The following is a 25,920-nucleotide window of genomic DNA, read 5'->3' on the forward strand; positions in this document are numbered from 1 at the left end:
GTCATGGGAACCACTCGATATGATTGGCGATCGCCGCTGGTGATTTGACTAAAGTTTGGAAAAGTTGATATTTATCACTGCCTCCCACGCCACCTTCGCACCGCCCAAAGGTCCCCCGCTTGCCATTCATTTCGATGGTGCGAAGGTGGCGTGGGAGGCGGTATTCTGTGCTAGTGTATCATGCCAGTCAGTCAAACTGAGCCACGAGTTGTCGGAGCTCGTTCAGAGGTTACCTTTAAATGTTTTTATTAATTTAGGAGCTGCAAATGCAATGCTCACTTGTTATTTATTAATTACCATTCTTCCTATGGCGGGCAAGGGAGTTATGGTTGTCGGACATGCTGGAAATATGATCTCGCGTTATTGTGTCATTCTCAATAAAGTACCAAGATATGAAACGTTGATTTGAACCTTATGACCAACTAGTGGGTCAGGCGGCGCCCCACTCTCTGATTCATGTCGCTTGATTTCTGATGATAGTTGACGATTATATCGACTGATTGCAATGGTATGAGGTGCTCTGACAACGCCCTGATTTGCACCCTCGTAAACGTTTTGTCTCTTGGGTGTGAATCGTGACTGGTCTTGATGAATGTGGGCGAAAGGGGATTGAAATAGTAGCCACGCGGTTTGCCTGAGCAGTGAACACCTTGTTTTATAGATTTGACAAGATACAAGTCTAAACGTGACAGGCAAATATTCTGTCGTTATATAAATGTATATTTATTTTAAAAAGTTCAAACATAAGCAAACAATCTATGCGTTCATTAAAATGTTTGCTATTAGGCATACACGAAAGGCACATAATAATACACGTAGATATCTAATGCTAGTTTGTAGCTAGTCAGTACGTGATAGTTTCAGACTTTTGTTAATTAGTTATAAAGTGTCTAACGGCTCGCTATTGCAAGAGAGCGACAACTAGTCCGATTACGTGAACAATGTCAATATCACGTGTATGGCTTTTGTACTGTGCTGTACTGGTTCAACTCGGTAAGTGAAAGTAATAGCATCTAGACTGGATACGCCTTGCTTAGGCTGTATCTGAAAACTCCAATAACATCACATGATTTCGATATACAACTATGAGTAACCAATATTTGCACCTTAGAGTTGGCTTGTCTCGTCCAGCTACCAGATGACCGGTTGAGGTTACTACAGGTTAGCTGTCATGCAGAGCTACACCCTATGATGCATCGTAAAAAATAAGGTCCGAAGATGTCACACAGTTTCTCCAAACGCCACGCAGTGCACCCGTTACAAAGTGAAACCACTGAAAAGAGCTCGCTGTAGATATTACATGTATTCAACGTAATATTTTTTAAACCACTTTACACATTGCTGTTTTCCCATCAAGATACATGTTCTGTAGCCTATTATCTATTTTATTTGTTCTACTATATGTTTGCCATGTGTTATGTATTCTAAGTGTTTTCCCCTGCTATTTTGTATACAATGTTTGATTATCCAAATTCTGCTGTTGCTATTCTGTCTGTTGGGGGCATTGGCTCAGGGAAGGAGGAGAATGGAGGGGTCGGAGATTGACATCATTTGACAGGGTGACAATGAAGAGGTAGAGAGCAGGGTGAAAGATTCAGATTAAGAGCGAAAGGCCTGAGGCTACAGAGACCAAATGACAGACCAGGCCACCCAGGCCACCACTTACACACCTACAATTTAGGAAAGATCTACTGTAGGCCTGTATTCACAAAGTGTCTTAGAGTCGCATTGCTGGTGTAACAGTATAACTTTAGACCGTCCCCTCGCGAACCAGGGACCCTCTGCACACATCAACAACAGTCACCCACGAATCATCGTTACCCATCGCTCCACAAAAGCCGCGGCCCTTGCAGAGCAAGGGGAACTACTACTTCATGGTCTCAGAGCAAGTTACGTCACCGATTGAAACGCTATTTAGCGCGAACACCGCTAACCATTTCACATCCGTTACACTGGATTTAGGATTACTGATCAGGTACCCCTTGTCCATGTAATCAGTAGATGCAGCTGCTATTTCAGCACTGAGGACCAGTCGCCTGATTGAGATATTATTATAGGAAAAGGGCCATATGGTAAATTATTGCAGATATTATTTATCTTTATATTAAATTGCTGTGTCCATTAAATGTTATTATTGGGAACAGCGTGGAATGATATAAGGAATTATACAGTGCCTTCAAAGTATTCAGACCCCTTGACATTTTCCACATTTTGTTACATTACTGCTATATTCTAAAATTGATTAAATAAAACAATTTCCTCAGCAATCTACACACAATAGCCATCATGACAAAAATGAAAACAGGTTTAGACATTTTTGCAAATGTATTAAAAACATAAATACCTTATTTACATAAGTATTCAGACCCTTTGTTATGAGACTTGAAATTGAGCTCCGGTGCATCCTGTTTCTATTGATCATCCTTGAGATGTTTCTACAACTTCATTGGAGTCCACCTGTGGTAAATTCAATTGATTGGACATGATTTGGAAAGGCACACACCCATCTATATAAGGTTTCACAGTTGACAGGGCATGTCATAGAAAAACCAAGCCATGAGTTCGAAGGAATTGTCAGTAGAGCTCCGAGACAGGATTTTGTCGATGCACAGACTTAAGGAAGGGTACCAAAACATTTGTGCAACATTGAAGTTCCCTAAGAAGACAGTGTCCTCCATTCTTAAATGGAAGCAGTTTTGAACCACCAAAACTCTTCCTAGAGCTGGCCGCCCGGCCAAACTGAGCAATCGGGGAGAAGGGCCTTGGTCATCTGTATGCAGATGATACAGTGATATATGTGCATGCAAAGAGCAAACAACAAGCTGCACAAGAACTCACTACTGTAATGGCCCAGGTTACAAAGTGGCTCAGTGACTCATGTTTGCATCTCAATGTGAAAAAAACTGTCTGCATGTTCTTCACAAAGAGGGCAACAGATGCTACTGAGCCAGATGTCTATGTGTCAGGGGAGAAGCTCCAGGTGGTATCCGATTTTAAGTACCTTGGCATCATACTTGATTCCAACCTCTCTTTTAAAATGCAAGTGAAAAAGGTCATTCAAATAACCAAATTCAGCCTAGCTCATTTCCGATTTATACGAAATTGTTTGACTACAGAGGTAGCAAAGCTGTACTTCAAATCTATGATACTCCCCCACTTAACATACTGCTTGACTAGTTGGGCCCAAGCTTGCTGTACAACATTAAAACCTATTCAGTCTGTCTACAAACAGGCTCTCAAAGTGCTTGATATGAAGCCCAATAGCCATCATCACTGTTATATCCTCAGAAAGCATGCTCTCCTGAGTTGGAAAAATCTTGTGCAATACACCGAAGCATGTCTTGTATTCAAGATCCTAAATGGCCTGGCTTCCCTTCCACTCAGTACTTTTGCTAAACAGAAAACCCAAACATGGCAGCAGATCCACAAGGTCTGCCATGAGAGGTGACTGTATAGTTCCCTTAAGGAAAAGCACCTTTAGTCAAGCTGCTTTCTCTGTGAGAGCTGCCCATGTCTGGAATACAATGCCATCAGACACACATACAGTTGAAGTCGGGAGTTTACATACACTTAGTTGAGTCATTAAAGCTAGTTTTTCAACCAATCCACACATTTATTTTAAACTATAGTTTTGGCAAGTCGTTTAAGACATCTACTTTGTGCATGACACAAGTCATTTTTCCAATAATTGTTTACAGACAGATTATTTCACTTATTCACTGTATCACAATTCTAGTGGGTCAGAAGTTTTACATACACTAAGTTGACTGTGCCTTCAAACAGCTTGGGAAATTCCAGAAAATGATGTAATGGCTTTAGAAGCTTCTGATAGGCTAGTTGACATCATTTGAGTCAATTGAAGGTGTACCTGTGGATGTATTTCAAGGCCTACCTTCAAACTCAGTGCCTCTGCTTGACATCATGGGAAAATCAAAAGAAATCAGCCAAGACCTCAGAAAAAAATGTATACCTCCACAAGTCTGGTTCATCCTTGGGAGAAATTTCAAAGGTACCACGTTCATCTGTACAAACAATACTATGCAAGTATAAACATTATGGGATCACCCAGGCATCATACCGCTCAGGAAGGAGACGCATTCTGTCTCCTAGTGATGAACATACCCTGGTGCTAAAAGTGAAAATCAATCCCAGAACCACAGCAAAGGACCTTGTGAAGATGCTGGAGGAAACGGGTACAAAAGTATCTATATCCACAGTAAAACGAGTCCTATGTCGACATAACCTGAAAGGCCGCTCAGCAAGGAAGAAGTCACTGTTTCAAAACCGCCATAAAAAAAGCCAGACTACGGTTTGCAACTGCACATGGGGACAAAGATTGTACTTTTTGGAGAAATATCGTCTGGTCTGATACAAAAATAGAACTATTTGGCCATAATGACCATCGTTATGTTTGGAGGAAAAGGGGGAGGCTTGCAAGCCAAATAACAACATCCCAACCGTGAACACGGGGGTGGCAGCATCATGTTGTGGGGGTGCTTTGCTGCAGGAGGGACTGGTGCACTTCACAAAATAGCAGGCATCATGAGGAAAGAAAATTATGTGGATACATTGAAGCAACATCTCAAGACCTCAGTCAGGAAGTTAAAGCTTGGTTGCAAATGAGGTCTTCCAAATGGACAATAACCCCAAGCATACTTCCAAAGTTGTGACAAAATGGCTTAAGTCCAAAGTCAAGGAATTGGAGTGGCCATCACAAAGCCCTGACCTCAATCCCATGGAAAATTTGTGTGCCGAACTGAAAAAGCGTGTGCGAGCAAGGAGGCCTACAAACCTGACTCAGTTACACCAGCTTTGTCAGGAGGAATGGGCCAAAATTCACCCAATTTATTGTGGGAAGCTTGTGGAAGGCTACCTGAAATGTTTGACCCAAGTTAAACAATTTAAAGGCAATTCTACCAAATACTAATTGAGTGTATGTAAACTTCTGACCCACTGGGAATGTGATGAAAGAAATAAAAGCTGAAATAAATCATTCTCTCTCCTGTTATTCTGACATTTCGCATTCTTAAAATAAAGCGGTGATCCGAACTGACCTAATTTGTACTAGGATTAAATGTCAGGAATTGTGAAAACTGAGTTTAAATGTATTTGGCTAAGGTGTATGTAAACTTCCGACTTCAACTGTAACTGCACCACCTATCACACTTCCAAAAAACACTGTTGCTTTTATGGATTTTTGTCTTGTTGCTTTTTGTGCTATGTTTCTCTGTCTGCATGCTACGTCTTGCTTGTCCTATGTTGCTCTGCGTGTGCTACGTCTTGCTTGTGCTATGTTGCTCTGTCTGCATGCTACGTCTTGCTTGTCCTATGTTGCTCTGCGTGTGCTCACTGCTCAATGACTGTCTGTATTGTAATTGTTTTTAATAACCTGCCCAGGGACTGCTGCTGAATATTAGCTGGCTGGCTAAAAACTGCACTTTTACTGAAACATTGATTAATGTGCACTGTCCCTGTAAAAATAAACTCAAATCCTCCTTGTCATCTTCACGCTCTGTCTCAACCTGAGCAGGTCTGTCGCCCTAGTCTGCGCACATAGATGTTGACTCGCCTCCACAGTCATTGGTTAGGCAGCACAAAAAGGTTTACATGAGCAGGGCAGGCCAGGCCAGGGCTCATGATTGGGAACTCCTATCCATTGCAATGTGTAATGCAGTGTAGCCTAGTTTTATATACACCATCCCAGCAGAGCAAAAACTCGGGAAGAAAGTACATTTTCTTCGAAATATCACTTTGCCCTGTGCTTCACCGTGCAAGCTCTTTCTATAGCCTAGGTATATAGCCTATACTATAGGCTATGGAACATTTGATTGAGACCACACTAGGCACACTTGATATTGCCCAGCAGAGAATCAGGGATGAGGGGCATCATGAGGCACGCATGAGACAATAATAATCAACTAATTCTCAAACCCTGAGCAATATGACATTTCATCGATTTACAAATTACATGACCCTCCCCTATTCAATAAAAAAAAAAAACTAAATATATGGTAGTAATGGTAGATAATTGCTTTTCTTTAATTTCTCTATTTTCTAACCCAGACATGATCATAACTGCATCTGGAAACAAGTGTGGCCCTGCAGAGTACAAATCTAACACTGGTCAGTGCTGTCCAATGTGTGGAAAAGGTGAGGGCATCAAGGACTTGTTTACACTACTGTACATAATATACATTTATTTTAGTTCTATTGTAATGCAAAATTAAACTTCACACAATTATATTACATTGTTAAGGATTTAAACATAGTTTGATATCAAACTATAAACAATACACTACATTGTAAATGCATGTACAATGTAATGGCATATTTTGTTTTGTTTTGTTAGGTTTAGTTGTCCGCAAGGACTGTACATTGGAGTCCAGCACGTCCTGCATACCCTGTATAGGACAGACCTACATGAATGCAGCTAACGGCTTGGACAAGTGCTTTCCCTGCAGTCCTTGTGATCCAGGTATTATGAGGGACCCTAATATTTTGGGGGGCCATAATATTTCAGGTATTTTGGGGGCCCTAAGTGACATTTGGTTGCCATGAAATTCTATTTATTTTGCAAAAATAGCAGTTTAAAGCTAATTTCCTACAATTCTACACATTTTGCCACATTATGCCATGGCCTGTGTCATGTCATTATGATATGAAGAACATTTATTTTGGAAGAACAGAATATTAGTGGGCCTATTGTACAGTGCAATGGGAAAGTATCCAGACCACTTGACTCTTCCCCCCCTCATCAATCTACACACAATACCCCATTATGACAAAGCAAAAACAGGTTTTTAGAATTACAGCCTTGAGTCTTCGATTACAGCCTTGAGTCTTCTTGGGTATGACGCTACAAGCTTAGCACACCTGTATTTGGGGAGTTTCTCCCATTCTTCTTTGTAGATCCCCTCAAGCTCTGTCAGGTTGGATGGGGAGTGTCGCTGCACAGCTATTTTCAGCCATTCCTATGTTGTTTTGGCTGTCTGCTTAGGGTCGTTGTCCTAATGGAATGTGAACCTTTACCCCAGTCTGAGGTCATGAGAACACTGGAGCAGGTTTTCATCAAGGAACTCTCTGTACTTTGCTCCGTTCATCTTTCCCTCGATCCGGACTAGTCTCCCAGTCCCTGCCGCTGAAAAGCATCCCCACAGCATGATGCTGCGACCACCATGCTTCAACGTAGGGATTGTGCCAGGTTTCCTCCAGACGTGATGCTTGGCATTCAGACCAAAGAGTGCAATCTTAGTTTCATCAGACCAGAGAATCTTGTTTCTCATGGTCTGAGAGTCCTTTAGGTGCCTTTTGGCAATCCAAGCAGGCTGTCATGTACCGTTTACTGAGGAATGGCTTCCGTCTGGCCACTCTACCATAAAGTCCTGATTGGTGGAGTGCTGCAGAGATGGTTGTCCTTCTGGATGGTTCTCCCATCTCTACAGAGGAACTCTGGATCTCTCTCAGTGACCATTGGATTCTTGGTCACCTCTCTGACAAAGGCCCTTCTCCCCTGATTGCTCAGTTTGGCCGGGCAGCCAGCTCTAGGAAGAGTCTTGGTGGTTCCAAAGTTCTTCCATTTAAGACTGATGGAGGCCACTGTGTTCTTGGGACCTTCAATGGTGCAGAAATGTTTTGGTACCCTTCCCCAGATCTGTAACAGTACTGCAGACTGTTACACTACACAGTACTGCAGACTGTTACACTACACAGTACTGCAGACTGTTACACTACACAGTACTGCAGACTGTTACACTACACAGTACTGCAGTCTGGTACACTACACAGTACTGCAGTCTGGTACACTACACAGTACTGCAGTCTGTTACACTACACAGTACTGCAGTCTGTTACACTACACAGTACTGCAGTCTGGTACACTACACAGCACTGCAGTCTGGTACACTACACAGTACTTCAGTCTGTTACACTACACAGTACTGCAGTCTGGTACACTACACAGTACTGCAGTCGGTTACACTACACAGTACTGCAGTCGGTTACACTACACAGTACTGCAGTCGGTTACACTACACAGTACTGCAGACTGTTACACTACACAGTACTGCAGACTGTTACACTACACAGTACTGCAGTCGGTTACACTACACAGTACTGCAGACTGTTACACTACACAGTACTGCAGACTGTTACACTACACAGTACTGCAGTCTGGTACACTACACAGCACTGCAGTCTGGTACACTACACAGCACTGCAGTCTGGTACACTACACAGCACTGCAGTCTGGTACACTACACAGCACTGCAGTCTGTTACACAGTACTTCAGTCTGTTACACTACACAGTACTTCAGTCTGTTACACTACACAGTACTGCAGTCTGTTACACTACACAGTACTGCAGTATGTTACACTACACAGTACTGCAGTATGTTACACTACACAGTACTGCAGTATGTTACACTACACAGTACTTCAGTCTGTTACACTACACAGTACTGCAGACTGTTACACTACACAGTACTGCAGACTGTTACACTACACAGTACTGCAGACTGTTACACTACACAGTACTGCAGACTGTTACACTACACAGTACTGCAGACTGTTACACTACACAGTACTGCAGACTGTTACACTACACAGTACTGCAGACTGTTACACTACACAGTACTGCAGTCTGTTACACTACACAGTACTGCAGTCTGTTACACTACACAGTACTGCAGTCTGGTACACTACACAGTACTGCAGTCTGGTACACTACACAGTACTGCAGTCTGTTACACTACACAGTACTGCAGTCTGTTACACTACACAGTACTGCAGTCTGGTACACTACACAGTACTGCAGTCTGGTACACTACACAGTACTGCAGTCTGTTACACTACACAGTACTGCAGTCTGTTACACTACACAGTACTGCAGTCTGTTACACTACACAGTACTGCAGTCTGGTACACTACACAGTACTGCAGTCTGGTACACTACACAGTACTGCAGTCTGTTACACTACACAGTACTGCAGTCTGTTACACTACACAGTACTGCAGTCTGTTACACTACACAGTACTGCAGTCTGTTACACTACACAGTACTGCAGTCTGGTACACTACACAGTACTGCAGTCTGGTACACTACACAGTACTGCAGTCTGTTACACTACACAGTACTTCAGTCTGTTACACTACACAGTACTGCAGTCTGGTACACTACACAGTACTGCAGTCGGTTACACTACACAGTACTGCAGTCGGTTACACTACACAGTACTGCAGTCGGTTACACTACACAGTACTGCAGACTGTTACACTACACAGTACTGCAGACTGTTACACTACACAGTACTGCAGTCGGTTACACTACACAGTACTGCAGACTGTTACACTACACAGTACTGCAGACTGTTACACTACACAGTACTGCAGTCTGGTACACTACACAGCACTGCAGTCTGGTACACTACACAGCACTGCAGTCTGTTACACTACACAGCACTGCAGTCTGGTACACTACACAGCACTGCAGTCTGTTACACTACACAGCACTGCAGTCTGTTACACTACACAGCACTGCAGTCTGTTACACTACACAGCACTGCAGTCTGTTACACTACACAGTACTGCAGACTGTTACACTACACAGTACTGCAGACTGTTACACTACACAGTACTGCAGTCTGTTACACTACACAGTACTGCAGTCTGTTACACTACACAGTACTGCAGTCTGTTACACTACACAGTACTGCAGTCTGTTACACTACACAGTACTGCAGTCTGTTACACTACACAGTACTGCAGTCTGTTACACTACACAGTACTGCAGTCTGTTACACTACACAGTACTGCAGTCTGTTACACTACACAGTACTGCAGTCTGTTACACTACACAGTACTGCAGTCTGTTACACTACACAGTACTTCAGTCTGTTACACTACACAGTACTGCAGTCTGGTACACTACACAGTACTGCAGTCGGTTACACTACACAGTACTGCAGTCGGTTACACTACACAGTACTGCAGTCGGTTACACTACACAGTACTGCAGACTGTTACAGTACACAGTACTGCAGACTGTTACACTACACAGTACTGCAGTCGGTTACACTACACAGTACTGCAGACTGTTACACTACACAGTACTGCAGACTGTTACACTACACAGTACTGCAGTCTGGTACACTACACAGCACTGCAGTCTGGTACACTACACAGCACTGCAGTCTGGTACACTACACAGCACTGCAGTCTGGTACACTACACAGCACTGCAGTCTGTTACACTACACAGTACTTCAGTCTGTTACACTACACAGTACTTCAGTCTGTTACACTACACAGTACTGCAGTCTGTTACACTACACAGTACTGCAGTATGTTACACTACACAGTACTGCAGTATGTTACACTACACAGTACTGCAGTATGTTACACTACACAGTACTTCAGTCTGTTACACTACACAGTACTGCAGACTGTTACACTACACAGTACTGCAGACTGTTACACTACACAGTACTGCAGACTGTTACACTACACAGTACTGCAGACTGTTACACTACACAGTACTGCAGACTGTTACACTACACAGTACTGCAGACTGTTACACTACACAGTACTGCAGACTGTTACACTACACAGTACTGCAGTCTGTTACACTACACAGTACTGCAGTCTGTTACACTACACAGTACTGCAGTCTGTTACACTACACAGTACTGCAGTCTGTTACACTACACAGTACTGCAGTCTGTTACACTACACAGTACTGCAGTCTGTTACACTACACAGTACTGCAGTCTGGTACACTACACAGTACTGCAGTCTGGTACACTACACAGTACTGCAGTCTGTTACACTACACAGTACTGCAGTCTGTTACACTACACAGTACTGCAGTCTGTTACACTACACAGTACTGCAGTCTGGTACACTACACAGTACTGCAGTCTGGTACACTACACAGTACTGCAGTCTGTTACACTACACAGTACTGCAGTCTGTTACACTACACAGTACTGCAGTCTGTTACACTACACAGTACTGCAGTCTGTTACACTACACAGTACTGCAGTCTGGTTACACTACACAGTACTGCAGTCTGGTACACTACACAGTACTGCAGTCTGTTACACTACACAGTACTGCAGTCTGTTACACTACACAGTACTGCAGTCTGGTACACTACACAGTACTGCAGTCGGTTACACTACACAGTACTGCAGTCGGTTACACTACACAGTACTGCAGTCGGTTACACTACACAGTACTGCAGACTGTTACACTACACAGTACTGCAGACTGTTACACTACACAGTACTGCAGTCGGTTACACTACACAGTACTGCAGACTGTTACACTACACAGTACTGCAGACTGTTACACTACACAGTACTGCAGTCTGGTACACTACACAGTACTGCAGTCTGGTACACTACACAGTACTGCAGTCTGTTACACTACACAGTACTGCAGTCTGTTACACTACACAGCACTGCAGTCTGGTACACTACACAGCACTGCAGTCTGGTACACTACACAGCACTGCAGTCTGGTACACTACACAGCACTGCAGTCTGGTACACTACACAGCACTGCAGTCTGTTACACTACACAGTACTGCAGTCTGTTACACTACACAGTACTGCAGTCTGTTACACTACACAGTACTGCAGTATGTTACACTACACAGTACTGCAGTATGTTACACTACACAGTACTGCAGTATGTTACACTACACAGTACTTCAGTCTGTTACACTACACAGTACTGCAGACTGTTACACTACACAGTACTGCAGACTGTTACACTACACAGTACTGCAGTCTGTTACACTACACAGTACTGCAGTCTGTTACACTACACAGTACTGCAGTCTGTTACACTACACAGTACTGCAGTCTGTTACACTACACAGTACTGCAGTCTGTTACACTACACAGTACTGCAGTCTGGTACACTACACAGTACTGCAGTCGGTTACACTACACAGTACTGCAGTCGGTTACACTACACAGTACTGCAGTCGGTTACACTACACAGTACTGCAGTCGGTTACACTACACAGTACTGCAGTCTGTTATATTTTGTAATTTTCTTTGGTGGGTTGGGGGCCCCCCTAGCAGCTTAGGGCCCTTAGTGACCGCTTATGTCACTTATGCCTCGAGCCGGCCCTGTATCCAAGCCTCTTTGTGACAATTCTTTAGACTAAAAAAAATGTAATGTCACCAGTGAACTTGCATGTAATTTTCTCTTCAATGCTAAACAACCAGAATGTATCACAGAAATGTTGCAAAACATGGTATGCAAGTTCAAAACCATGACCAAACCAAATCTCAGGATATTAGACACAAGGAGGCATTAAAGAGCTGAAATATGAATAATGTGTCATGCAACCATTTTTTGTGAGGGTAATTAATGAATTAAATCCAATTTTAATGAATTTGGTATAAAAAATGGATGAGCATGACTCCTCTGCTCTCAACCTCTTTGATTGTCATCATGCAAGAGTTTTGGCTGATGCCATTAACCACATTTCCATCCACAGTTTTTATGCAAGTAAAATCATACAGAATCAAATAAATAAATCACGAAAGCCGTGATGGAAACAGGAAGTTTTGGTACAATTTTATAAATAATGACAGATAATTTGTTTGTTCGACATGAGATCTTTTTGTCTGTAAAATTCATTATAAATACCATCATATTGAAGTAAACTTGAAGTCACGTGATGACATGGTGTGTGGTCCTCCCACTCCGACTTGGGAAAGCATGCAGTTTATACAGATTAAAAAAGTTATGATGAACCTCACAGGGTGGTGAAAGTTGATGGTGATCTTGATGCTCCTTTCCAATAAATATCGAGAGTCTGATTCTGGTGACATGATGATCGACGCTTGACTGCTGTTTGGCAAATACAAATATTCTCGCTCTTATCCATAATAATCTCATTATGTAGACTAGCCTACCCGCACGGCCTTCCTGCACCACATCTGCGAGCTGTAGCTAGAGCGCAAGTTTGAAGACCAGAGAAGGCACATTTGCTATTTAAAGCAACAGTTTGTGTGACTAAACTATTGGTAGAGTTGAAAATGCGATGGAAAACCATTCAACTTTATATTTTTATTCAGTACATAAAAACAAAATAAACATGTTGTGTGCACTACATCATCAAGCACTGATTTATCTGCAACAAGTCCGTTTTTTGGTGGAAACACCACTGGGGGGGAAATGAGCATATTTGCTTTATTGCAGATTTTATGATATTCACATGAAAATCTGTCTCCAATTCAATGGAAACCTAGCTAATGAGGCTTGTCCACAATATCTGCATGTTTTCTTAGTTTATTCATTAGGATCTTCTTCAGGCTAGTTTCCCAAGACTCCTTTCAGTTCAGGCAAATCCTTGCGATAAAAAGAGTCCCCTGTAATCTTCCTTACTTTTATGTTTTCCAGGACAAGGTCTGTACATTTTGATGACGTGTACTACTACAAGTAACTCTATTTGTCATGTTCTAAATGGATATTATTGTACCAGCTCCTCAGCTGGCAACGAGTGCACCTTTGCGCTAAGACATACACTTTGCTCACCTGGACAGAGAGTTAAAGTACCGGGTATGTGTGTATATAGTATGAAGTAAAGTTAATAAAATACCATTCTTTTTCATAACTGTTATTGTCAATAGGAATTACTCACTGCATATTACATGTTATTCCTGTGCAGGAACAAAGACAACAGATACCATGTGTGAGGAGTGTCAGCATGGCTTTTACTCACAACATGGTGTGAACTGCACTGCTTGGACTGAGTATGTTTTGGCTGGTTTCATTCCTATTTGTTAGAGACATTAACAATGGCTGGTTTGATCTGGATGACTACGCAAAAATATGGGTTTTTAAGCCTTCTTCACACTGCAGGCCTTACTGTAAGTTACAAGTGACCAAATCGGATGTGTGTGTGTGTTCAGACAGCAGTCATTTGCTGACATGGCTAGCTAGTCGCCATCGTAATGACGAGTGTGTGCACACTGTGGTCTGATTGGGTGTGGTGCTCCTGCTTCCCATCACTCAGAAGTTATGTAACAACCTAAGGTGATGACAACAATGTGTCGTCATGGAAGTTTCACAGTTGCTTTGAATGTTCAAAATCATAGTGTATAAACACTTTTAAAGCCTCAAAGGACAAAGATGATCCAACTTTCAAAACAAATCCTTTTTGGTTATCCACAGCAGTTAACTAGCGAGCTAGGTAGCTGTTTAACCTCCTATCACATTTGTTTGTAAACAATTAACAAACTATTTAGCTACCACATTCATGTCAAACTGTCAACAGAGTAGCTAAGCAACAACATATGCCAAATATGTCTAAAAACCACTTGAGGGCATTATAACTCAGATATGACTATACAGACATGTCGCATGGCCTGGGAATCAGATTTGAATCTGACTCCAAACCACCAATCAAGCCATTTGTGGCTTAAAATATATAATTTCATGTGCTTTTTTGGTTGTTCAGACTGCAACAAAAAACGCATTCAGATATGCAAAAAAATTGGATTTGAGTCACTTCAAACTGCCAATGTGAACAAGGCTTTATAATCAATAACAATAATTGATTTACTTCAAGAATACATTAGATTGACTCGTCAATACTGGTTCATGTGGCTCAGTTGGTAAAGCATGATGCTTGCAATGCCAGGGTTGTGGGTTCGATTCCCAAGGGGGACCAGTTTGGGGGAAAACAATTATGAAAATGTATGCACTCACTACTAAGTCTCTCTGGATAAGAGCGTCTGTATAATGACGTAAATGTACTGTACTAGGGGACACACTGCATTCAACAATTATTATGAGGATGATCAATAATGTCATTGTTACCTAATCAGAGTTTTAAATGCCCAAATTAAGGAATAGTGGCATCATTTTTATTGGAGAAACATTTGTAATATATTGAAATGAAATGCCTTTACACTCACCGATATTATCATTTGGCCTTCACAGATTTGTCTGTAAAAAAAATATATATATGTATATACATTTGAAACAATGTTTGATGATCACTAATATGATAATGGTTCAATAATGGTTCAACTGCCTTGAACAACTTTTATTTGTTCACCTTTTAGTTGTAAAGCCATTGGACAATACAAGATTGAAGATGGAAGTCAAACAAGAGATGTTGTTTGCGGAAAATCTGCGGAATCACTAAGGAATAGAGTCATTGTCTTAGTTCCATCTTCAGTTTTCCTTTTTGTAGTCTTTATTTTTGTCTTGTTTGTAACTAAAGGTTAGTCTTTTTCATTCTTTATTACCATGTTCGGTTCCTTCTGCATGTCTGTGTTCTACATAATTAAGTTAATGAGTGTGTTTTGCTTCGCTCCTAACAATCGGATAACTTTTGATTTGTTTTCAGGTAAAGAAACTAAAGGTTAGTTTAACATGTTTTACCCTTCTCCCCACATACTGTACATTACTGGCCCTCTCACACTTTTCTAACAATGTATTACTTATACATCTAGGCTATTAACTTTGCATCACTTTGTTAACCCAATTCATTTTGCTATGTTTTCAGAAAATCAAGGTACATCTCCTAAGGTACATTTCTATATATACATTTACATTTAAGTCATTTAGCAGACGCTCTTATCCAGAGCGACTTACAAATTGGTGCGTTCACCTTAAGACATCCAGTGGATGTATATTTTTGAGTTCCTTTCAAATGTAGGCTATTCTTAATCTAAGATTTGACTTATGTACAGCATTTGAACCACGTACAGCATTGTAGCAAATGTAGGTTTCTTAGATGGAATATCATTTAATTGTAGTAGTACTGTAGTAGTTTTCCATATTATGCACATTGCAGTAACTATACTGAATAATGAATGACTGAAATAATTTGAATGTCATAATAAAGGCATGATTAGTGATTGTACTATGGTCCTGTGGGTTATCAGTCCAACCCTAATTTAACACACCTGATTCTACTAATTAGCTGCTCAACAAGACCTTCACTAACTGAATCAGATATGCTAAATTAGGGTTGGACTGAAAACATACAGGACAGATCTCCAGGAAGAGGGTTGGGCAGCCCTGGACTAAATCTTTAATTGGCATAGTGCAGCGATTCTCAACTGGTGGGTCACGACCCAAATAGGTTTTGAATGATTTTTTTGCCAAACTTAAATACCTTATTTACATAAGTATTCAGACCCGTTACTATGAGACTCGAAATTGAGCTCAGGTGGATCCTGTTTTTAATGATCATCCTTAAGATGTTTCTACAACTTGGAGTCCACCTGTGGTAAATTCAATTGATTGGACATGATTTAGAAAGGCACACACCTCTCTTTTTATAAGGTCACACAGTTGACAGTGTATATCAGAGCAAAAACCAAGACATGAGGTCAAAGCAATTAGAGCTCCGAGACAGGATTGTGTCGAGGCACAGATCTGGGGAACGGTACCAACACATTTCTGTAGCATTGAAGGTCCACAAGAACATAGTGGACTCCATCATTCTTAAATAGAAGAAGTTTGGAACCACCAAAACTCTTCCAATAGCTGGCCACCCAGCCAAACGGAGCAATCAGGGGAGAAGGGCCTTGGTCAGGGAGATGACCAAGAATCCAATGGTCACTCAATGGTAAATCTGACAGAGCTATCTAAAAATGAATCTCTCCAGAAATAAGTCTCTCACTGTTGCCGCCTGTTATAGACCCCCCAGCTGTGCCCTGGACACCATATGTGAATTGATTGCCCCTCATCTATCTTCAGAGCTCGTGCTGTTAGGTGACCTAAACTGGGATATGCTTAACACCCCGGCAGTCTTACAATATAAGCTAGATGCCCTCAATCTCACACAAATTATCAAGGAAGCCATCAGGTACAACCCTAAATCCGTAATCATGGGCACCCTCATAGATATTATCCTGACCAACTTGCCCTCCAAATACACCTCTGCTGTTTTCAATCAGGATCTCAGCGATCATGCCTCATTGCCTGCATCCGCTATGGGTCCGCGGTCAAAAGACCACCCCTCATCACTGTCAAACGCTCCCTAAAAAACTTCTGCGAGCAGGCCTTTCTAATCGACCTGGCCCAGGTATCCTGGAAGGATATTGACCTCATCCCGTCAGTCGAGGATGCCTGGTCATTCTTTAAAAGTAATTTCCTCACCATCTTAACTAAGCATGCCCCTTTCAAAAAATGTAGAACTAAGAACAGTTATAGCCCTTGGTTCACTCCAGACCTGACTGCCCTTGACCAGCACAAAAACATCCTGTGGTGGACTGCAATAGCATCGAATAGTCCCCGTGATATGCAAATGTTCAGGGATGTCAGGAACCAATACACGCAGTCAGTCAGGAAAGCAAAGGCTAGCTTTTTCAAACAGAAATTTGCATCCTGTAGCTCTAACTCCAACTCCAAAACGTTTTGGGACACTAAAGTCCATGGAGAACAAGAGCACCTCCTCCCAGCTACCCACTGCACTGAGGCTAGATAACACGGTCACAACCGATAAATCAACAATAATTGAGAATTTCAATAAGCATTTCTCTATGGCTGGCCATGCTTTCCTCATGGCTACCCCAACCACGGCCAACAGCTCCACACCCCCCGCAGCTACTTGCCCAAGCCTCCCCAGCTTCTCCTTCACCCAAATCCAGATAGCAGATGTTCTGAAAGCTGCAAAACCTGGACCCGTAAATATCAGCTGGGCTAGACAATCAGGACCCTCTCTTTCTAAAACTATCCGCCGCCATTGTTGCAACCCCTATTACCAGTCTGTTCAGCCTCTCTTTCATATCGTCCGAGATCCCTAAAGATAGAAAAGCTACCGCGGTCATCCCCTCTTCAAAGGGGGAGACACTCTAGACCCAAACTGTTACAGACCTATATCCATCCTGCCCTGCCTTTCTAAAGTCTTTGAAATCCAAGTTAATAAACAGATCACTGACCATTTACATTACATACATTTACATTTAAGTCATTTAGCAGACGCTCTTATCCAGAGCGACTTACAAATTGGTGCTTTCACCTTATGACATCCAGTGGAACAGCCACTTTACAATAGTGCATCTAGGTCTTTTAAGGGGGGGGTGAGAAGGATTACTTTATCCTCCTAGGTATTCCTTAAAGAGGTGGGGTTTCAGGTGTCTCGGAAGGTGGTGATTGACTCCGCTGTCCTGGCGTCGTGAGGGAGTTTGTTCCACCATTGGGGGCCAGAGCAGCGAACAGTTTTGACTGGGCTGAGCGGGAACTGTACTTCCTCAGTGGTAGGGAGGTGAGCAGGCCAGAGGTGGATGAACGCAGTGCCCTTGTTTGGGTGTAGGGCCTGATCAGAGCCTGGAGGTACTGAGGTGCCGTTCCCCTCACAGCTCCGTAGGCAAGCACCATGGTCTTGTAGCGGATGCGAGCTTCAACTGGAAGCCAGTGGAGAGAGCGGAGGAGCGGGGTGACGTGAGAGAACTTGGGAAGGTTGAACACCAGACGGGCTGCGGCGTTCTGGATGAGTTGTAGGGGTTTAATGGCACAGGCAGGGAGCCCAGCCAACAGCGGTTGCAGTAATCCAGACGGGAGATGACAAGTGCCTGGATTAGGACCTGCGCCGCTTCCTGTGTGAGGCAGGGTCCTACTCTGCGGATGTTGTAGAGCATGAACCTACAGGAACGGGCCACCGCCTTGATGTTATTTGAAAACGACAGGGTGTTGTCCAGGATCACGCCAAGGTTCTTAGCACTCTGGGACGAGGACACAATGGAGTTGTCAACCGTGATGGCGAGATCATGGAACGGGCAGTCCTTCCCGGGAGGAAGAGCAGCTCCGTCTTGCCGAGGTTCAGCTTGAGGTGATGATCCGTCATCCACACTGATATGTCTGCCAGACATGCAGAGATGCGATTCGCCACCTGGTCAGAAGGGGGAAAGGAGAAGATTAATTGTGTGTCGTCTGCATAGCAATGATAGGAGAGACCATGTGAGGTTATGACAGAGCCAAGTGACTTGGTGTATAGCGAGAATAGGAGAGGGCCTAGAACAGAGCCTGGGGGACACCAGTGGTGAGAGCACGTGGTGAGGAGACCTCGCCACGCCACCTGGTAGGAGCGACCTGTCAGGTAGGACGCAATCCAAGCGTGGGCCGCGCCGGAGATGCCCAACTCGGAGAGGGTGGAGAGGAGGATCTGATGGTTCACAGTATCGAAGGCAGCCGATAGGTCTAGAAGGATGAGAGCAGAGAGAGAGAGTTAGCTTTAGCAGTGCGGAGCGCCTCCGTGATACAGAGAAGAGCAGTCTCAGTTGAATGACTAGTCTTGAAACCTGACTGATTTGGATCAAGAAGGTCATTCTGAGAGAGATAGCGGGAGAGCTGGCCAAGGACGGCACGTTCAAGAGTTTTGGAGAGAAAAGAAAGAAGGGATACTGGTCTGTAGTTGTTGACATCGGAGGGATCGAGTGTAGGTTTTTTCAGAAGGGGTGCAACTCTCGCTCTCTTGAAGACGGGAGGGACGTAGCCAGCGGTCAGGGATGAGTTGATGAGTGAGGTGACAGGGAGAAGGTCTCCGGAAATGGTCTGGAGAAGAGAGGAGGGGATAGGGTCAAGCGGGCAGGTTGTTGGGCGGCCGGCCGTCACAAGATGCGAGATTTCATCTGGAGAGAGAGGGGAGAAAGAGGTCAGAGCACAGGGTAGGGCAGTGTGAGCAGAACCAGCGGTGTCGTTTGACTTAGCAAACGAGGATCGGATGTCGTCGACCTTCTTTTCAAAATGGTTGACGAAGTAATCTGCAGAGAGGGAGGAGGGGGGAGGGGAGGAGGATTCAAGAGGGAGGAGAAGGTGGCAAAGAGCTTCCTAGGGTTAGAGGCAGATGCTTGGAATTTAGAGTGGTAGAAAGTGGCTTTAGCAGCAGAGACAGAGGAGGAAAATGTAGAGAGGAGGGAGTGAAAGGATGCCAGGTCCGCAGGGAGGCGAGTTTTCCTCCATTTCCGCTCGGCTGCCCGGAGCCCTGTTCATTTTGAATCCCACCGTACCTTCTCCGCTGTGCAATCCGGCTTCCGAGCTGGTCACGGGTGCACCTCAGCCACGCTCAAGGTCCTAAACGATATCATAACCGCCATCGATAAAAGACAGTACTGTGCAGACGTCTTTATCGACCTGGCCAAGGCTTTCGATTGTCAATCACCATATTCTTATCGGCAGACTCAATAGCCTTGGTTTCTAAAATGACTGCCTCGCGTGGTTCACCAACTACTTCTCAGACAGAGTTCAGTGTGTCAAATCGTAGGGCCTGTTGTCCAGACCTCTCGCAGTCTATGGGGGTACCACAGGGTTCAATTCTCGGGCAGACTCTTTTCTCTGATTCCCTGATCCACCTCTACACAGACGACACCATTCTGGATATATCTGTCCCTTCTTTGGACACTGTGTTAACTAACCTCCAAACAAGCTTTAATACCATACAACACTCCTTCCGTGGCCTCCAACTGCTCTTAAATGCTAGTAAAAACCAAATGCATGCTTTTCAACCGTTCGCTGCCCACACCCGCCTGCCCGACTAGCACCACTACTCTGGACGGTTCTGACTTAGAATATGTGGACAACTACAAATACCTAGGTGTCTGACTAGACTGTAAACTCTCCTTCCAGACTCATATTAAACATCTCCAATCCAAAATAAAATCTAGAATCAGTTTCCTATTTCGCAACAAAGCCTCCTTCACTTACGCCGCCAAACATACCCTAGTCAAACTGACTATCCTACCGATCCTCGACTTCGGCGATGTCATCTACAAAATAGCTTCCAATACTCTACTCAGCAAACTGGATGCAGTTTATCACAGTGCCATCCATTTGTTACCAAAGCACCTTATACCACCCACCACTGCGACCTGTATGCTCTAGTCGGCTGGCCCTCGCTTCATATTCGTCGCCAGACCCACTGGCTCCAGGTCATCTATAAGTGTATGCTAGGTAAAGGTCCAACTTATCTCAGCTCATTGGTCACGATAACACCCACCTGTAGCATGCGCTCCAGCAGGTATATCTCACGGGTCATCCCCAAAGCCAACACCTCTTTGGCCGCCTTTCCTTACAGTTCTCTGCTGCCTGTGACTGGAACTAATTGCAAAAATCACTGAAGCTGGAGTCTTATCTCCCTCACTAACTTTAAACATCAGCTATCTGAGCAGCTAACCGATCGCTGCAGCTGTACATAGCCCATCTGTAAATAGCCCACCCAATCTACTTACCTCATCCCCATATTGTTTTTTTTGTGTTTTTTTTAATTATTATTTTTCCACTCTTTTCTCCCCAATTTCGTGGTATCCAATTGGTAGTAGTTACTGTCTTATCTCATCGCTGCAACTCCCGTACGGACTCGGGAGAGGCGAAGGTCGAGAGCCATGCGTCCTCCGAAACACAACCCAACCAAGCCGCACTGCTTCTTGACACACGCACATCCAACCCAGAAGCCAGACGCACCAATGTGTCGGAGGAAATACCGTAAACTACCCAGCGACCTGGTCAGCGTGCACTGCGCCCGACCCGCCACAGGAGTCGCTAGTGCGCGATGAGACAAGGATATCCTTGCCGGCCAAACCCTCCCTACCCCAGACCTAGCTGGGACAATTGTGCGCCGCCCCATTGGCCTCCCGGTCACGGCTGGCTGCGGCAGAACCTGGGCTCGAACCGAGAATAAGACCACTGCACCACCCGGGAGCATCTAATCTACCTACCTCACCCCCATATTGTTTTTATGTACTTTTCTTCTCTTTTGCTCACCAGTATTTCTACTTGTACATGATCATTTGCTCATCTATCACACCAGTGTTAATTTGCTAAATTGTAATTACCTTGCTACTATGGCCTATTTATTGCCTTACCTCCTCACTTACCTCCTCACGCCGTTTGCACACACATTTGCACACTATTGTGTTATTGACAGTACGCTTGTTTATTCCATGTGTAACTCTGTGTTGTTGTTTGTGTCACACTGCTTTGCTTTATCTTGGCCAGGTCGCAGTTGTAAATGAGAACTTGTTCTCAACTAGCCTACCTGGTTAAATAAATGTGGAAATAAATACAAATTAATTTGCTCAATTTCGAGTCTCATAGAAAAGGGTCTGAATACTTACAGTTGAAGTCGGAAGTTTACATACACTTAGGTTGGAGTCATTAACTCGTTTTTCAACCACCCCACACATTTCTTTTAACAAACTATAGTTTTGACAAGTCGGTTAGGACATCTACTTTGTGCATGATACAAGTAATTTTTCCAACAATTGTTTTACAGACAGATTATTTCACTTATAATTCCCTGTATCAAATTCCAGTGGGTCAGAAGTTTACATACACTAAGTTGACTGCCTTTAAACAACTTGGAAAATTCCAGAAAAGTATGTAATGGCTTTAGAAGCTTCTGATAGGCTAATTGACATCATTTGAGTCAATTGGAGGTTTACCTGTCGGTGTATTTCAAGGCCTGCCTTCAAACCCAGTGCATCTTTACTTGACATCATGGGAAAATGAAACAAAATCAGCCAAGACCTCAGAAAAACATTTGTAGACCTCCACAAGTCTGGTTCATCCTTGGGAGCAATTTCCAAACACCTGAAGGTACCACGTTCATCTGTACAAACAATAGTACGCAAGTATTAACACCTTGGGACCAAGCAGCCGTCATACTGCTCAGGAAGGAGACGCGTTCTGTCTCCTAGAGATGAACGTACTTTGGTGTGAAAAGTGCAAATCAATCCCAGAACAACAGCAAAGGACCTTGTGAAGATGCTGAAGGAAACGGGTACAAAAGTATCTATATCCACAGTAAAACGAGTCCTATATCGACATAACCTTAAAGGCACCTCAGAAAGGAAGAAGCCACTGCTCCAAAACCGCCATAAAAAGCCAGACTACGGTTTGCAACTGCACATGGGGACAAAGATCGTACTTTTTGGAGAAATGCCCTCTAGTCTGATGAAACAAAAATCGAACTGTTTGGCCATGATGAACATTGTTATGTTTGGAGGAAAAAGGGGGATGCTTGCAAGCCGAAGAAGACCTTTCCAACCGTGAAGCATGGAGGTGGCAGCATCATGTTGGGGGGGGGGGGGGCTTTGCTGCAGGAGGGACTGGTGCACTTCACAAAATACATGGCATCATGAGGAAAGAAAATTACGTGGATATATTGAAGCAACATCTCAAGACCTCAGTCAGGAAGTTAAAGCTTGGTCGCAAATGGGGTTTTCCAAATGGATAATGGCCCCAAGCATACTTCGAAAGTTGTGGCAAAATGGCTTAAGGACAACAAAGTCAAGGTATTGGAGTGGCCATCACGAAGCACTGACCTCAATCCTATAGAAAATTTGTGGGCAGAACTGAAAAAGCGTGTGCGAGCAAGGAGGCCGACAAACCGGACTCTGTTTACACCAGCTCTGTCAGGAGGAATGGGCCCAAATTCACCCAACTTATTTTGGAAGGCTACCCGAAACGTTTCACCCAAGTTAAACAATTTAAAGGCAATGCTACCAAATACTAATTGAGTGTATGTAAACTTCTGACTCACTGGGAATGTGATGAAAGAAATAAAAGCTGAAATAAAATCATTCTCTCTAGTATTATTCTGACATTTCACATTCTTAAAATAAAGTGGTGATCCTAACTGACCTAAGACCAGGAATTTTTACTCAGATTAAATGTCAGGAATTGTGAAAAACAGAGTTTAAATGTATTTGGCTAAGGTGTATGTAAACTTCGACTTCAACTGTGTGTGTGTGTGTGTACACACACACACACACACACAGTCTGATTTTACACAACTTAAACAAGGTAGAAAATGTGTAGAAAATCAAGGAGTTTTTAAAAATATAAATGTAATCTCTGAAATGTGTATTGAAACACAGTATTTTCAATTTAGAGCTATTAGCAGTGCTATGTTGGTTGATTTTGTGTCTCAAACCAGTGACTTTAATAAGAGTTCTTCATCAAGAATATGGCCAAAATGAAATTATTGAAAGAGGTGGGAATATTGTTCCCCCGTAATGTAATTTCTACATTTACTATCAATATAGCATCACAAATAGTTTTCCGATACGAATATTGGGTTGTGTCTAACTCAACCTGGTTCAATATGGGTCCTGAGGCAAAACCAGTTGAAAATCACTGCCATAGTGCAACTTGTACCAAATGTATTTTATATCAATGGGTTAATGAATTATATTTATATTGTAGCTTCCTGTAGAGGAAACGGGTTTTCACGAACGTGTAAGTTAAACATTGCCTTTCTTCTTCCAAATGATTATGCTAATGCTCACGTAGTATGCATAAAAAAGTAACAAATCATTCATATTTTGAAATGAACAGAGTGGCGGTCGAAGAGCTTCACAGTGAAACTATACCTCAACTGTGACAACTGGCCAAGGACGACAGAGCAAGGACTGACAAGGAATATTTTCCACATTTTGTTACATTACAGCCTCATTTCTAAAATGTATTCAGTTGTTAGAATTTTTTTGCAAATGTATAAAATAAAAACCTGGAAATTTTCACAAGTATTCAGACCCTTTACTCAGTACTTTGTTGAAGCACATTTGGCAGCTATTGCAGCCTTGAGTCTTCTTGGGTATGACACTACAAGCTGTAGTGTCATACTTAAAAATCATACAATGTGATTTTCTGGATTTTTGTTTTAGATTCCGTCTCTCACAGTTGAAGTGTACCTATGATTTTTTAAAAACATTTACATTTACATTTAAGTCATTTAGCAGACGCTCTTATCCAGAGCGACTTACAAATTGGTGCATTCACCTTATGACATCCAGTGGAGCAGCCACTTTACAATAGTGCATCTAAATCTTTTAAGGGTGGGGGTGAGAAGGATTACTTTATCCTATCCTAGGTATTCCTTAAAGAGGTGGGGTTTCAGGTGTCTCCGGAAGGTGGTGATTGACTCCGCTGTCCTGGCGTCGTGAGGGAGTTTGTTCCACCATTGGGGGGCCAGAGCAGCGAACAGTTTTGACTGGGCTGAGCGGGAACTGTACTTCCTCAGTGGTAGGGAGGCGAGCAGGCCAGAGGTGGATGAACGCAGTGCCCTTGTTTGGGTGTAGGGCCTGATCAGAGCCTGGAGGTACTGAGGTGCCGTTCCCCTCACAGCTCCGATGGCAAGCACCATGGTCTTGTAGCGGATGCGAGCTTCAACTGGAAGCCAGTGGAGAGAGCGGAGGAGCGGGGTGACGTGAGAGAACTTGGGAAGGTTGAACACCAGACGGGCTGCGGCGTTCTGGATGAGTTGTAGGGGTTTAATGGCACAGGCAGGGAGCCCAGCCAACAGCGAGTTGCAGTAATCCAGACGGGAGATGACAAGTGCCTGGATTAGGACCTGCGCCGCTTCCTGTGTGAGGCAGGGTCGTACTCTGCGGATGTTGTAGAGCATGAACCTACAGGAACGGGCCACCGCCTTGATGTTAGTTGAGAACGACAGGGTGTTGTCCAGGATCATGCCAAGGTTCTTAGCGCTCTGGGAGGAGGACACATTGGAGTTGTCAACCGTGATGGCGAGATCATGGAACGGGCAGTCCTTCCCGGGAGGAAGAGCAGCTCCGTCTTGCCGAGGTTCAGCTTGAGGTGGTGATCCGTCATCCACACTGATATGTCTGCCAGACATGCAGAGATGCGATTCGCCACCTGGTCATCAGAAGGGGGAAAGGAGAAGATTAACTGTGTGTCGTCTGCATAGCAATGATAGGAGAGACCATGTGAGGTTATGACAGAGCCAAGTGACTTGGTGTATAGCGAGAATAGGAGAGGGCCTAGAACAGAGCCCTGGGGGACACCAGTGGTGAGAGCACGTGGTGAGGAGACGGATTCTCGCCACGCCACCTGGTAGGAGCGACCTGTCAGGTAGGACGCAATCCAAGCGTGGGCCGCGCCGGAGATGCCCAACTCGGAGAGGGTGGAGAGGAGGATCTG

General features: G+C 43.6%; 1 protein-coding gene across 1 annotated transcript; it reads left to right on the forward strand.

The window, feature by feature from the left end:
• The first annotated feature begins 788 nt into the window (after window positions 1-788).
• Window positions 789-24,506, forward strand: LOC115126350 (tumor necrosis factor receptor superfamily member 14-like). Its single transcript, XM_029655962.2, has 10 exons — window positions 789-993; window positions 6,064-6,150; window positions 6,350-6,475; window positions 13,420-13,578; window positions 13,688-13,772; window positions 15,090-15,250; window positions 15,377-15,391; window positions 15,536-15,558; window positions 24,184-24,216; window positions 24,316-24,506. Exons 1-10 carry the CDS (start codon window positions 942-944, stop codon window positions 24,340-24,342), a joined length of 768 nt encoding a protein of 255 aa, XP_029511822.1. The 5' UTR covers window positions 789-941; the 3' UTR covers window positions 24,343-24,506.
• The last annotated feature ends 1,414 nt before the right edge of the window (window positions 24,507-25,920 follow it).

This window comes from Oncorhynchus nerka, linkage group LG7, assembly GCF_034236695.1.
Source record: "Oncorhynchus nerka isolate Pitt River linkage group LG7, Oner_Uvic_2.0, whole genome shotgun sequence".
In the NCBI taxonomy this organism is placed as follows: Eukaryota; Metazoa; Chordata; class Actinopteri; order Salmoniformes; family Salmonidae; genus Oncorhynchus; species Oncorhynchus nerka.